We start from the raw sequence: 13,081 nt of genomic DNA, 5'->3' as shown, positions 1-13,081 counted from the left end.
TTCATAATCTTACAACCTTTCGATCAGATCTCCTCTCAGTCGTCTCAACTCAAAGAGCAAAGATGAGTCCACTCTTTCCTGATTACTGTATCCACTGCTCCCTGGGTAACATCCTTGTAAATCTATGTTATACTTTCTGCACTGCCTTCCTGTGATGATCAGAACTATATAGTACTTGTTTTGGTATTATCTCTTACCTGCTCCAATTCTTTTTGTGATAATCTGAATGAGTGATTCTCTGATAAATAGCCGGAATCTATTTATTACTGTATTATAACGCCTCATAAACCTGAAGACCTTCAACCCTGAACCTTCTCAGCTCCAAGCGAAACAAGTGACAACTCCTGTCTCTCTTGGAAACTGAAACTCTCTCTTGTATTGGTGGAAATCCATTACCATGTTTAAAAGTCTCCAAACCAGACAGTTCCATGGTAATGGACTTTTAAGAATGGTAATGTATGCCACCTACAAATTCCCATGTATTGGAATGGAATGCGCACTCACTCTCTGAAGGGATGCTCCCTGTTTACCTAGTTTTGGAGATTATTCCTCCAGCCGAGGTTGGCAAGAGCCAAGGCTTGGGGACCCCAGAGTGTGCATTGGGATAACTGTTGGGAGTCTAACCAACCAAAACTGCATAGCTTGGCATTGAGAGCTCTGTCTGGCAAGCTTGTCCAGCTAGGACCACCCTACCCATGAGGGTTTTGGCTTGCAGGATTAATGGGAGCTGAGTGGGAGGATTCCCTGCTCCCAGTGACTGCTCCCCCTGCCATCCAGGGTATTGTCAGCTTGTTTATTTTGCCACCCAGTGAATTGCTTCACGTTTCTTTCCCGATATTGAACTTCCTCTGCCAGCTCTCTGCCCCTTCCGTAGGCCGGCTTATGTTTTCTCACTTCTCTTTCTCAATTCCCATTGTTCAATACATAGGAACATAGGAACAGGAATAGGCCATTCGGTCCTTTAAACTGGTTCCACCATTCTATAAGATCATGGCTGATCTATACCTCAACTCCCCTCTCTCTCCCCGCCTGCCTTCCTCTTTCTCTCCCTGCCTGCCCCTCTCTCTCTCCCTGCCTGCCCCTCTCTTTCTCTCCCTGCCTGCCCCTCTCTTTCTCTCCCTGCCTGCCCCCCTCTCTCCCTCCCTGCCTGCCCCCCTCTCTCCCTCCCTGCCTGCCCCCCCCTCTCTCTCCCTGCCTAGCCCCCTCTCTCTCTCACTCCCTGCCTGCCTCTCTCTGGATCCAGGTCCGTACCTCACATAGCAGCAGGTCCATGATGTGGAAGACCATACAAAGCGGAAACTTGGCAGTGAAGAGGGTGAGGAACCACTGAGAAGCGTACATGTGTGCCTCCAGACTCAGCTCCACAAAGTGATTGTAGAGCTCCGGCAGCAGCTCCTGGGGCAGAAATACACACACTGATCAGACACTCCAAGTACAGACAACACACATCACAATCACACTGATCCAGACATTCTAAGTACAGGCAAAACACATCGCAGTCATACTGATCGGACACTCCGAATACAGGCGACACACAACAATCACACTGATCAGACACTCCTAGCACAGGCAATACACACGCAACACAGTCACACAGATCAGACAGCCTTGGGCTGACCTGCAGCAGCCTCTCCAGCTGGTAGAACTTGCAGTGCAGATCCTCAAAATTGCTCCTGTAGAGGTTGCGGAGCCCATACTCATACATTATCTTCACCAACACACAGAACGCCTGCTCCTCCGGCATCTGTAGACAACAGAGAGATAGTCACAGTCACACTGGCACAAACACACTGGCACAATGGAAACTTACCAAGTCAGCTGTGTGTGTCATTCTGCACTCACTGGCTGCGTGTGAGCTGTGTGCAGTGTGTGTCACTCCACACTCACTGACAATGTGTGTGAGGTGTGTATAGTATTGATATAGTGATTGTCTTGTCTCAGCTACTTACGTGTAAGAGCAGAACGGCAGCGAGGAAGGACTGTCCCTGGCAATAGCCGATATCCTTGTCATAGATGGAATAAGCCTGCAGAGAGGAACCAGAATAACCAGGGTCACCACAGCCCTGCTCCCCGCAGACACACACACACAGTGACATCCCCGCTCCCCACACACACACAGTGATGTCCCCGCTCCCCACGCACACACACAGTGACATCCCCGCTCCCCACACACGTGTGCATACACAAAATGTACACTTACATGAGATTCCATGAACCACCCACCTTACAGATCTTGAAGAGCGAGTCTTGTCCATCCCCATTGGTGTCTTTGAAGTGATGATGAGTTGGGAAGGTACGGTTTATGTCTCTGGTAATAACGGACTCCTGGGGAGAATCCTGCAGGAACACAAGACAACAACTTAAATTGATACCAACAACAAATGACATTTGTATAGCACCTATCATGTCAGGAGGACATCACCAAGTGCTAGACAGTCAGGGATTTAGACCCAAGCGAGGTGGGGGGCGGTGGTGGGCTGGGAGGATAAGGGTAGGAGGGTAACCGAAGGCACAGTCGAAGAGGAGGGTCTTGAGATGGGCCTTGAAAGAGGCAAGGGAGACATATGTAAACACAATTTGTTCTACTGCCCCACCCTTTGGAACTCCATTCCACTGTCCCATCGCCTCGCCCCCTCCCTTGGCTCCTTCAAGGCCCGCCTCAAGAGCTTCCTCTTCGACCAAGCCTTTGGTCACCCTCCTACCCCTGCCCTCCACCCCTCCTGATCCAAACCCCCCAGCTCAGGTGCAAGTCCTTCACTGTCCAGCGCCTTGGAGCGTCCTCCCGGGGTGAAAGCCGCTATATAAATGAAATTTCTTGTTGCTGAGCAGTTTGCTCCCTCCCATGTCACAGTCACACTGGTACAAACACACCCGCACTGTGGTTGTGGTAACATCGGAGCTCTGCTGGCTGTGAGTGGAATGATCTCATACCTTAGTGATCAGGATCCGGTACTTCTCTAGCATAGCTTGGTTGTCATGACAACCCGCCAGCAGCTGCCAAACCTCTGCTCGCAGTGCCTCAGGGATGCTGTGCTTCACCTGCACTGAGAGCCCCTTCGGCCTGACTGACAGGTTACTGTGCCTGAGAGACAGAAAGGGAGACTGTAAGAGAGAGACAGTGAGAGAGAGAGAGAGAGAGAGAGAGAGAGAAGTGAGAGAGCGACAGTGAGTGAGACAGTGAATGAGAGCGAGTGAGAGAGAGACAGTGTGAGTAAGAGAGAGGTGAGAGCGAAGTGAGAGAGAGAGAGAGAGAGAAAGTGTGAGAGTGAGAGAAGCAGTGAAAGAGAGAGCCATTAAGAGAGTCAGGGAGAGAGAGAGACAAACAGAGAGAGTGACAGTGATAGAGTGATAGAGAGGGGGAGAGAGAGAGAGAGAGTGAGAGCATGGGGGGTAGGTTTGCTGCTCTACTTGTACCCACCATCTGTGCAGTAAGTCTCCCCAGGACTCTAGTATATTCTCTGTGCAGTCCATGGACACATCCCCAGTGCCACTGGACAATTCACTGTCACTGTCTGTAACCAAGCATCAGAACACTGAGTGACGGGAGATTACCCCTTCCCACCCCCACACACACACACACACAGCACCCCACACAGGACCCCACCCCCACACAGCACCCCATCCCCACACACAACACCCCACCCAAACACACAGCACCCCACCCAAACACACACCACCCCGCCCGCCCCTGCAGCCTCCACAACTCCACACAGAGATAGAGTGATAGAGAGACTCAGACATGGAGGGATGGCTGAAGTCACTGAGAGATGAGCAGGCATAAATCCTGGTCAATGCTCTGGAGACAATGTATAGTCATGTGGTGACCAGTTATCCACATTGGGTCAATTGGAATAAATGCACAAGCAGATAATAGGCAGATAACTGGTGTTGCCCTATACTGTGTGAGTTTTAAGATGGTTTGACCAGGCTGGGAGGGTATCCTGCGACAGTTTACTACATTAATACCTGAAACGAAGATTCAACTGTGCTGAGAGGTGAGAGGTGCTGACGGGAGCCAAGCAGGAGAGCCTCTGTCTTGTCGACATTCAACTGGAGAAAGTTAGCTCTCATCCAGGAATTGATGTCTGACAGGTAATCCATCAGAACAGCAGCGGTCCTGGAGTTGAGGATGGAGGCAGGGAGATAGCGTTGGGCTTCATCCACATACATGTAGAAGTTAACCCTATGCCTGTGAGTGACATTGCCGAGTGGGAGCACGTAGATATTAGAGGAGAGGAGCAGGGACAGAGGCCTGAGGAACGCTGCACATGACGGCAGATATGAAGTGCAGACTTTGGGAAAGGTAAGACAGAAAAGACAGAACCGTGAAGGTGGAGCTGAGAATGAAAGTGGTGGAGAAAGACAGAATAGTCGCCAGTGTCAAAGGCGGTAGGTAGAGAGGTCAAGAAGGATGGCAAGGCAGAGCGCCTGGTCATAGATGGAGAGAATATGATTGGTGGGCAGTCTCGAGGCTGTGGGCAGCGCACAAGCAGGATTTGAGGAGCTCAACAAGGGAGCGAGTGGTGGGAGAGGAAAAAGCAAACCTGGGAGGCTAAACCTAAGTCTAATTTCATGTCTTTGCCTGACAATTAATCACATTATGAAGTTGTTTAGTTCAAAAACTAAAGAAAAAAATCCTGCTTCTTACCATCTTGTGCCTGACCAAGGTCCTGTGAGCAGCGTGGAGTCTGTGTGCACCCCGGGGAGGTGGGGGGCTCATCCCACTCGCACTGTCTCTGCAGTGAAACCACCTCATACACGGCATCGCCTGCCCCCACTCGCTCTGCAGAGCTCTGCAACTGCAACACAACCTCTGGTTAGTCACCACACACATAGCCCCCCACAGCACTGCTCACCATACACCAGCCCAGCCACAACACTGCTCATTGCTTACCACAAACACCAGCCACAGCTGTACCTGTCTGGGCTGCACCTGTCTGAGCTGTACCTGTCTGAGTTGGACCACAAAGGCCTCGCTGAAAGTTTTTCTGCTGAAATACCAGAAGCGCTCATTGGTGGGGTACACGCGGACCCCAGGCTCCAGCAGGAAGCGGACCGGCTCCACCACCTCCTTAATCACCAGATCCACCGCCACCGTCAGGTACACACGGGTGTCTGAGAGAGAAACACGTCACACATTGTACACACTTGTGAGTGTCCGAGAGAGAAACATGGGTCATGCGTGCATGTGTCAGAGAAACTACAGGACACATAGTGTACAAGTGTGGTGGGTGGGGGGGCTGGGTGCTGTACGGAGCTATCAGTGAACTGCAGAGAGCAGCACTGTGCACAGAGCGGCTGGTACACTGTGTGGTTGCTGTGTACATGACTTTGGGCTCTCAGTACCTTTTGGAGTCTCCTCGTTCAGCGACTGGAAAGCTGGCGTATTCGGATCCCAGGCTCCGGTGATCACATAACACTTCCCATCAGCACTCATTCCCATGGACTCCTGAATAAAGTATAAAAACATAGTAAATGCCAGCCCCAGTGTGAGGTCACACTTGCCACCCTCCCTCCCCGTGTTCCTAACACACGAACATGGGGCCATTCAGCCCCTCCAGCCTGTTCCACCATTCTATTAGATCACGGCTGATCTGTACCTCAACTCCATTCACCCGACTTTGCTTCATATTCTTTGATACTCTGACCCAAATCTATCCACCTTAGTCTTGAACATTTCAATGGATCCAATGGATTTTGGGGGAGCGAGTTGCAGATTTCCTTTACCCTTTGTGTGAAAAGTGCTTCCTCATTTCACTGGCACACAAGCAGGCAGTGTGAGGGCACAATAAATGGCCTGGCTCTAATTTTAAGATGATACCGCCTTGTTTTGGATTCCCACAAGAGGAATAGTTTCTCTGTATCTACCCCAGCCTACCTACTGTAAGAGAGAGCTAGTTTGTGGTTGATGGTATGTGAGTTGTGGTTCCCTGTATCTGTACAATCACCCTGCAATTAACAGCCCGTGGACTCACCATATCCAGTAGGTACATGTCGCTGTTCCGCACCTGTCGCCCTGCACCCAGCAATAGCCCGAAGCAACTGTGAAACAAACCAGACAGACAGCACTGTAGAGCCAGCATACAGTATACACTGCCTATAAATGTGCACACTGCATGTACAACATGTACAGCATACAGTGTACACAGTACACACCATACAGTGTACACAGTATACACATTGTGTAGAGCATACAGTGTAATCAGGACATGCATGGTATACAGCATAGTCTACACAGCATACACATCGCACAGAATTGACACTGAAACCACAGCATAAACAGCACACAATGCAAAAATAGGGCATGGAGCATACACAGCTCACAGTGCATACACAGCACATAGTGTATACACAGCTCACACAGTGTATAAACAGCACACAGCATATATGGCCCAGAGCGCATACACAGCACAGCATACACAGCCAGCAAAGCACACACAGCATATAGTGCATAGACAACCTGCAGAACACACACTGCACACACTGCATACGTACAGTGCATACACAGCCCACAGAGCACACATAGAACACAGTGCATACACAGCTCTCAGTACATACACAGCACATACACAATCCAAAGTGCATACACTATGAAGATGGGCGGCAGGTGGAGGGGCAGCAGGGGGATGGGTGGTGGGAACTAATGGGAGGAATGTTGTTTTGAATCTGTATTAAATAACTCGATCTGCAGAGTTTCACCCACAAAGTCAATGGTAGGAATGTTCATCAGCTGGCGTGTGGACACAGAGAGTCTGTTCAACCACAATGCCACCTCATTGAAATCTGCATCCTAACTTGATTTGTCCAGATCAGTCAGTAAACTGCAGTTTATTAGATATTGGGAGGAATTTTAGAAAAAAATTCCACCCAACTTTATTTGTAAACAACTACCTCAGCCCCAAACCGCTGCTGTTCCAGCCTCGCTTTGGCAAACCCTCTCACCGAGTATCAAAGAGAACCAAATGTCAATCTCTGGATTGCACCTCACCCCATGTCACAGCCTCAAGTCCCAATATCTATGTCTCCAGTGGGGAGCGAGCACCAGCACAGACTCGATGAGAGCAGGAAATGGGGTTAGAGTAGAGAGCTCCAGTGGGGAGCGAGCACCAGCACAGACATAACGGGGAGAGAGTAGGGGAATGGGGTTAGAATAAATAGCTCCAGTGGGGGAGCGAGCACATTTTTGGGTCAGCTGGGTGTCTGACACATACGGAAACCCATCACCATGCTTAAGAATATCCAAACTAAGAACTTCATGCATCCCAACTACACATGAAGATTCAGGAGATACATTGTTAGAATGCGCACTTTTTTCTTGGAGGGATGCATCCTGCTTACCTAATTCCGGAAAGTATTAGGCGCAGGTTGGCAAGAGTCATGGCTTGGGGACCCCAGACTGTGTGTTGGGGTAACTGCTGGAGTCTAACTAGTTAAAACAGCATAGCTTGCCATTGATATCACTATCTGGGACTGCGATTAGAGAGCTCCAGTGGGGAGCAAGCACCAGCACAAACACGATGGGGAGAGAGCAGGGAATGGGATGAGAGCACGAAGCTCTCATCGCATTCACACACACACTCTCACTCAACATACACTCAACCCACTCAACACTCACTCACTCAACAAACACTCACTCACCACACGCACCACACTCTTACTCTGAGGTTCAGAAGCTAAGGCAGGAGTCAAGGGATTTGTATTTGATGGTAAGGATAATGATCGTTTCAGACCAGAGGAGCCAGAGAAGCCTGGGGAGGATTGTGTAATGGTGTGTAGAGTGTGTGCGGGGTACGAGGAGGTGGTGGAGGATTGGGTCATCACGTATGGAGTGTGAAAGAAGGCAGTGGAGGATTGGATGATGGTGAGGATTCGGTGATGGACATGATTGGGTGATGGCGTGTGGAGGATGGTGAGAAGGTGGTCGAGCATTGGATGAGCTGGAGCTTTAGGATATTGGAGCTGGGGAGAGCGGCAAATAGAAATCAAAACGAAATAGGAAGAGTTTGGTTACCGTTCCACAGCCAGCTCTCTGTTGGATGTCTGCTGCACATTGATAAACACTTTCTTCTCAACGCTCTGTCGCAATTTAAAGTACAGCTTCTCTCTGTCCTTTGGCACTGCACTGTGTACACAACAGTCAAACAGTTAGTGTGCACACCCCCTCTGTTGTGAATATAAAGGTAGTGTAGAAAACAATTAAACCTATTTACAGTTACAGATAATAATAATAATTTATGTTTATGTAATTATACATGTTCTTTATTATTTATTATAGGGATTTCCATTTAATAATATGTAATTAATAATAATACTTACATTCGTCTCAAAGCACTTCACAGAATATACTACAAAGTGGATTGACTGTATATTTTTCTGGACGAAAACGTGGCAGCCAATTGCACACAGCAGCATTTTGAGTGACAAAAAATATTATTTTTTAAAAATTGTTTTTGAAGGTATTATTACCCCCGGAAAGCAATCCACCAATCAACTAACAACCCGGTTCTACGTACTGCTAAGTAAACGGAGGCGTGTGGAATAAGGAAAATTGCCTAAGGTTTCACCCCATCCGGGAATCAAACCCAGGTCCTCTCGGCTTGCAGGTTTAACAGGAGCTGAGTGGGATGATTCCCTGTTCCCAGTGACTGGGCTGCCCTTCCAAGTCCTGCTGATGAGCCAGGCTGGGCTGTGCTGTCATCGGCAGTGCCCTGGGATACTGCCTGGCTCAGGAACGGGACTAGAGACCACCACAGAGGGCTGGCTCGATTCTGACATTCCGTTGCCAGGCTCGTCACTTTGGAGCCAGTTCAGCTCCAAGAAGACCCCTCTTAATCAAACTTCATCTGACCTGAAGTTGCCTTTCCCATCGTCCTCCTTGATTTCGAGGCACACTGTGAAGTTGTACATGTCATTTTCAGGAGCGAGTACGAACGTGTCCTTTATTTCTGTAGAAGGTTTGGAGGCTCGGAGGAAGGCAGTGGAAAAGCTATAGAGAATTCGACTGACCTGGGAAGAGAGGACAGACAGAGAATGGAGTAAGATTTCTTTCATATTGTAACACATCTCCATCAGTAACCACATACTGCATTACTGTCCAACGGGCGGCGGACGTGAAGCCGGCCGGAGCCCGCTGAGCGGAGGGGGCGACAGTTTGGTATGGGGGTAGGAGGTCATAAGAAGTTGGGAGGAGCAAGACCATGGAGGGCTTTGAAGGTGAGTACCAGATCTTGAACTGGATCCTCTGAGTGATGGGGAGCCAGTGGAGCAAGGCGAAGATGGGGGTGACAGCGTAAGTTGGTGAGAGCAACCAAATGTTTTTTTGGGGATGGATTATTACTCCTGGAAAGCAATCAACAATAATAATCGGGTTCCTACTTACTGCTAGGTAAACAGAGGCTTGAAGTAACTTAAAGTTTGAAGTAAGATCGGGGTAAAGGCAAGTGATGTGGCAGAGGTTAAGAAAGACATTCCTGGTCAGGAATCAAACCTGATGACAAGATTGTGCACAAGTTGAGGGAGTCTGAAGGATAGGCAGGGATGGTTAAAGAGACAGTACAGTACAGGAGCCAAGGAGGATGGTTCTGTCTTCTCTGAGTACTTACAGCTTCTTTGATTTCACAGCAGAATACATGAACCTGGAAATGATCTGACCCCCAGCAACGTTCAGTGAATGCAAAGCAGTCGCTTTCGGCAGTTCCTTCCAGGCCTCGCACACAGAACAAGACTTTATATATGGGAAAGGCAGCGATCTCGGTTTCTGTAGCCTGGTCTATTATTCTGAAGTCAAAAAAGAGATTGCGAGTCAGTGACAGTTGTGCTTGTCACAGTTGTAACAAATGACACTTTCTGACTTTGTGAAATAATACTAATCCTCTCATTTAATATAGTGCCTTATCACATCATTGAGACTTTTCAAAGTGCTTCACAGGATATGCTGTATATTTTGTGGGTGAAATGTGGCAGCTGATTGCATATAGTAGTCATGGATTAAGTGACCAATTTTTTTGGGAGGTATTATTATCTCTGGAAAGCGATCTGCCAATCAACTAACAAGTAGGTTGCGACTTACTGCTAAATAACAGAGGCGTGTGGAGCTGTGTGGAGACAGAGAGAAGACAGGCAGACAGGGAGGTGTTGACAGTGAGGTGATATAGGCAGACAGCGAGGAGACAGATAGACAGTGAGGTGATGACGGGCAGACAGTGATTACCTGACGGAGCCCTCTGCGATGTTCGGCACGTAGAGAGTGACATGGAGCAGGACATGGGCCTCGGCCCGCAGTGTGGCCATGGCCTGCAGAGCCTGGGTCTGGCTGCGGGGGGAGCTCACTGTCTTGCTCCCCAGGTAACTCAGCTTGTTAAACAGCACACTCTCCTCCTCCCCAGCCGCAGAGCTCCTCCTCACCTCCTCTCCGCCTGACAATAACACACCAGAGTTAAAGACTCATCCCTAACAACCCGGGATAGAGCCTGGCATACAACCCCCTCCCCCTGCCAGGGCAGAGCACCTTCAGCCCCCGGCAGCACATACCCCACAGCTCACACCACAGCTTTACACCACAGCTCACAGCAGACATCACGCTGGGTATGGGCTCAACGAGACTCTTACCTGTGGTGGTGTTGGAGTCCGAGGGCTGCTGTCTCTCCCCCACAGGCTGCCCAGTCACTGCCACCTCCCCCTCAGTGCTCGCTGCATCATTCTGAGCCTCCTCCAGGGCATTCCCGTTACCACTGATCTGTGGAGAGGGAAACATGTGTTGTAATAGTGCAGGTGTGAGGCTGGGTGTCCGTGGTGTGAGGCTGGGTGTCGGTGGTGTGAGGCTGGGTGTCCGTGGTGTGAGGCTGGGTGTCCGTGGTGTGAGGCTGGGTGTCCGTGGTGTGAGGCTGGGTGTCCGTGGTGTGAGGCTGGGTGTCCGTGGTGTGAGGCTGGGTGTCCGTGGTGTGAGGCTGGGTGTCCGTGGTGTGAGGCTGGGTGTCCGTGGTGTGAGGCTGGGTGTCCGTGGTGTGAGGCTGGGTGTCCGTGGTGTGAGGCTGGGTGTCCGTGGTGTGAGGCTGGGTGTCCGTGGTGTGAGGCTGGGTGTCTGTGGTGTGAGGCTGGGTGTCCGTGGTGTGAGGCTGGCTGGTGCAAGGCGGAGGTTACCTCTGCGCTGGTGGAGGACGAATCCTCTGGTTGCTGGATGAGGATGAACTCCTCACTGTTGAGTGTGGAGACGGAGTCTGAGGAGCCGCTCACCCTTCTCAGAGATCCCTGCTCCTCCATGTTCAGCTCCTGTGGTCACCGTCTGTGGCCGTACGAGGCTGAAACCACAAACAGTCGGCCAGAAGTAAGAGCACAGGTTATACCGGCCCCCGGCGCCCACTGCAATGCGAGCTTGTCTCAGCGGGAGGCATGCTGGCCTCTCTATCCCAATCCCAAACCCTCTGCTATGGTTAATCTTCCAGTGTTCACCGTGTCATTCTTAAGTTACCTGGGAGTTCAATCAGCTCGGCCGGATAACCTCTTCTTTACCTGGGACACTCTTAGGCATTTCCACATTCTGTCAAATAGAAGAAAATGTTTCATTCTTCAGCAATTTGCAAGCGCTGGTGTTAGTGAAGGGGTGAGGTAACAGTCTGTTATATCTATTTGTGAAGCCTTGGTGCTGGAGCAGGCAGGCGTAGGCGCACTGGGCAGAGAGTCTAACAATACAACTCTGGGCTACACATTTGGCTGATGTGGAGAGAGGCTCCGTCAGCCTGACTCAGCCGCTCACACTCTCACCTCTGAATCAGAAGCTTCAAACTCCACGGTGCGACTTTGAGTTCACAGTACAGGCTGATACTCCAGGGCACTGTCCTTGGGATGAAGTGTTGAAATGAGATACCGTCTATGCTGGTCTAACTAAAGATCTTATGGTGCTACTTAGGAACCTCGCCTTGTCTGTCTACAATAAAGTCAGTACACTTTATAGCAATTACAGTGAAAGGTTATCGACCTGAAACATTAACTCACTTTCCTCTCTCTATTGATGCTGCCTGACCTGCTGCTTTTTCCCAGCGACTTCTATTTTTATTTCAGATTTCCAACATCCGCAGTATTGGCCTAGAGCAATTACAGTGAAACGCTTGGAGACCTTTTGAGACGATACGAGGCTATAAAAAGAAAAGTTCCTTTTCTCTGCTGCCCGGACCCATTCTATGTAAATCCTTTATATCCAATTGCAAATGTTCAAAGCTCTCACTGTAACATTGATCCAAACCAATAACTTACCCACTGACACTGATGTGTTACTGCAGCAAAACAGTCACAAACAAACAGGGAGAGAGACTGAAAACCAGGAACTCAGCAGCTAAGACGTGTACAGTCCACACCCACAGCTCCATGCAGTCATTCTGTTCCACCCAAACCCACAAAAACTGTTGGTGTCTGCAGGTCTGAGCATGGCAGGACACTACACCCCCCTCTGCCGGATAGCTAAATAACTGCAATGTGGAATTGTAATAACACAGCAATGTGGGAGCTGTTCAGCCTTCAAACCTGGGTCTGCCTTTCATTAGACTCTGGCAGAACGTTTCATCCCATTCCCTCAGCATGTAGGCCTGAATAATAATCCCTCCAAAAACCAAAAACAATAATAAATTGGTCATTTTCAATCCACGACTGTTTGTGGGACATTGCTGTGCGCAATTGGCTGCCGCGTTCGCCCACAAATATACAGTCAATTGACTTTACAGTGTGTTCTGTGAAGCGCTTTGGGACGTCCTCCCGACGTGAAAAGCGCTATATCAAATGCGAGGATTATTATTATTATTATTATTATAGCCACAGGCTGGGTATGTGCTGAGTGTGTAACACACTTCTGAGAGCAACTGGGGCTGTTTCACTGCATCAGGAAGAGTGAAAAGACTGAAGAGAGGTGTCAAAAGGTCAGTCAGTGAGGCGGTGCAGTGTGTATTGGGGTATAATGGAGTGTAGAAACACATAATATTACAGCACCGAAGGTAGGCCATTCGGCCCATTGTGCCTGTGCCGGCTCTTTGGAAGAGCAACCCATTCAATCCGACTCCCTGCTCTTTCCCCATATCCTGTGTTGGGGCGCTGT

General features: G+C 49.6%; 1 protein-coding gene across 2 annotated transcripts in view; it reads right to left on the bottom strand.

The window, feature by feature from the left end:
* LOC103184759 (RAB GTPase activating protein 1-like) overlaps positions 1-12,584 on the bottom strand; it is a 30,352-nt gene extending 17,768 nt beyond the window's left edge. The window contains exons 1-18 of one of the 2 annotated variants that reach the window (XM_007902937.2): positions 12,250-12,584; positions 11,468-11,536; positions 11,140-11,297; positions 10,609-10,735; positions 10,211-10,415; positions 9,603-9,777; positions 8,849-9,006; positions 8,012-8,122; positions 5,976-6,042; positions 5,347-5,449; positions 4,949-5,115; positions 4,649-4,799; positions 3,419-3,512; positions 2,932-3,082; positions 2,224-2,337; positions 1,950-2,024; positions 1,619-1,744; positions 1,252-1,395 (exon numbers count right to left, since the gene is read on the bottom strand). In XM_007902937.2, coding sequence (XP_007901128.2) covers positions 1,252-1,395; positions 1,619-1,744; positions 1,950-2,024; positions 2,224-2,337; positions 2,932-3,082; positions 3,419-3,512; positions 4,649-4,799; positions 4,949-5,115; positions 5,347-5,449; positions 5,976-6,042; positions 8,012-8,122; positions 8,849-9,006; positions 9,603-9,777; positions 10,211-10,415; positions 10,609-10,735; positions 11,140-11,259 — 2,088 coding nt within the window. In that variant the 5' untranslated portion in view covers positions 11,260-11,297; positions 11,468-11,536; positions 12,250-12,584. The remainder of the gene's footprint in view (positions 1-1,251; positions 1,396-1,618; positions 1,745-1,949; positions 2,025-2,223; positions 2,338-2,931; positions 3,083-3,418; positions 3,513-4,648; positions 4,800-4,948; positions 5,116-5,346; positions 5,450-5,975; positions 6,043-8,011; positions 8,123-8,848; positions 9,007-9,602; positions 9,778-10,210; positions 10,416-10,608; positions 10,736-11,139; positions 11,298-11,467; positions 11,537-12,249) is intronic. The other variant, XM_007902938.2, reaches the window with a different exon arrangement.
* Positions 12,585-13,081: the final 497 nt, after the last annotated feature.

Source organism: Callorhinchus milii, unplaced genomic scaffold (genome assembly GCF_018977255.1).
Source record: "Callorhinchus milii isolate IMCB2004 unplaced genomic scaffold, IMCB_Cmil_1.0 Scaffold5, whole genome shotgun sequence".
Lineage (NCBI taxonomy): Eukaryota > Metazoa > Chordata > Chondrichthyes > Chimaeriformes > Callorhinchidae > Callorhinchus > Callorhinchus milii.
The sequence above is the reverse complement of the archived record's forward strand: the minus strand, read 5'-3'. Positions and strand labels throughout refer to the sequence as shown.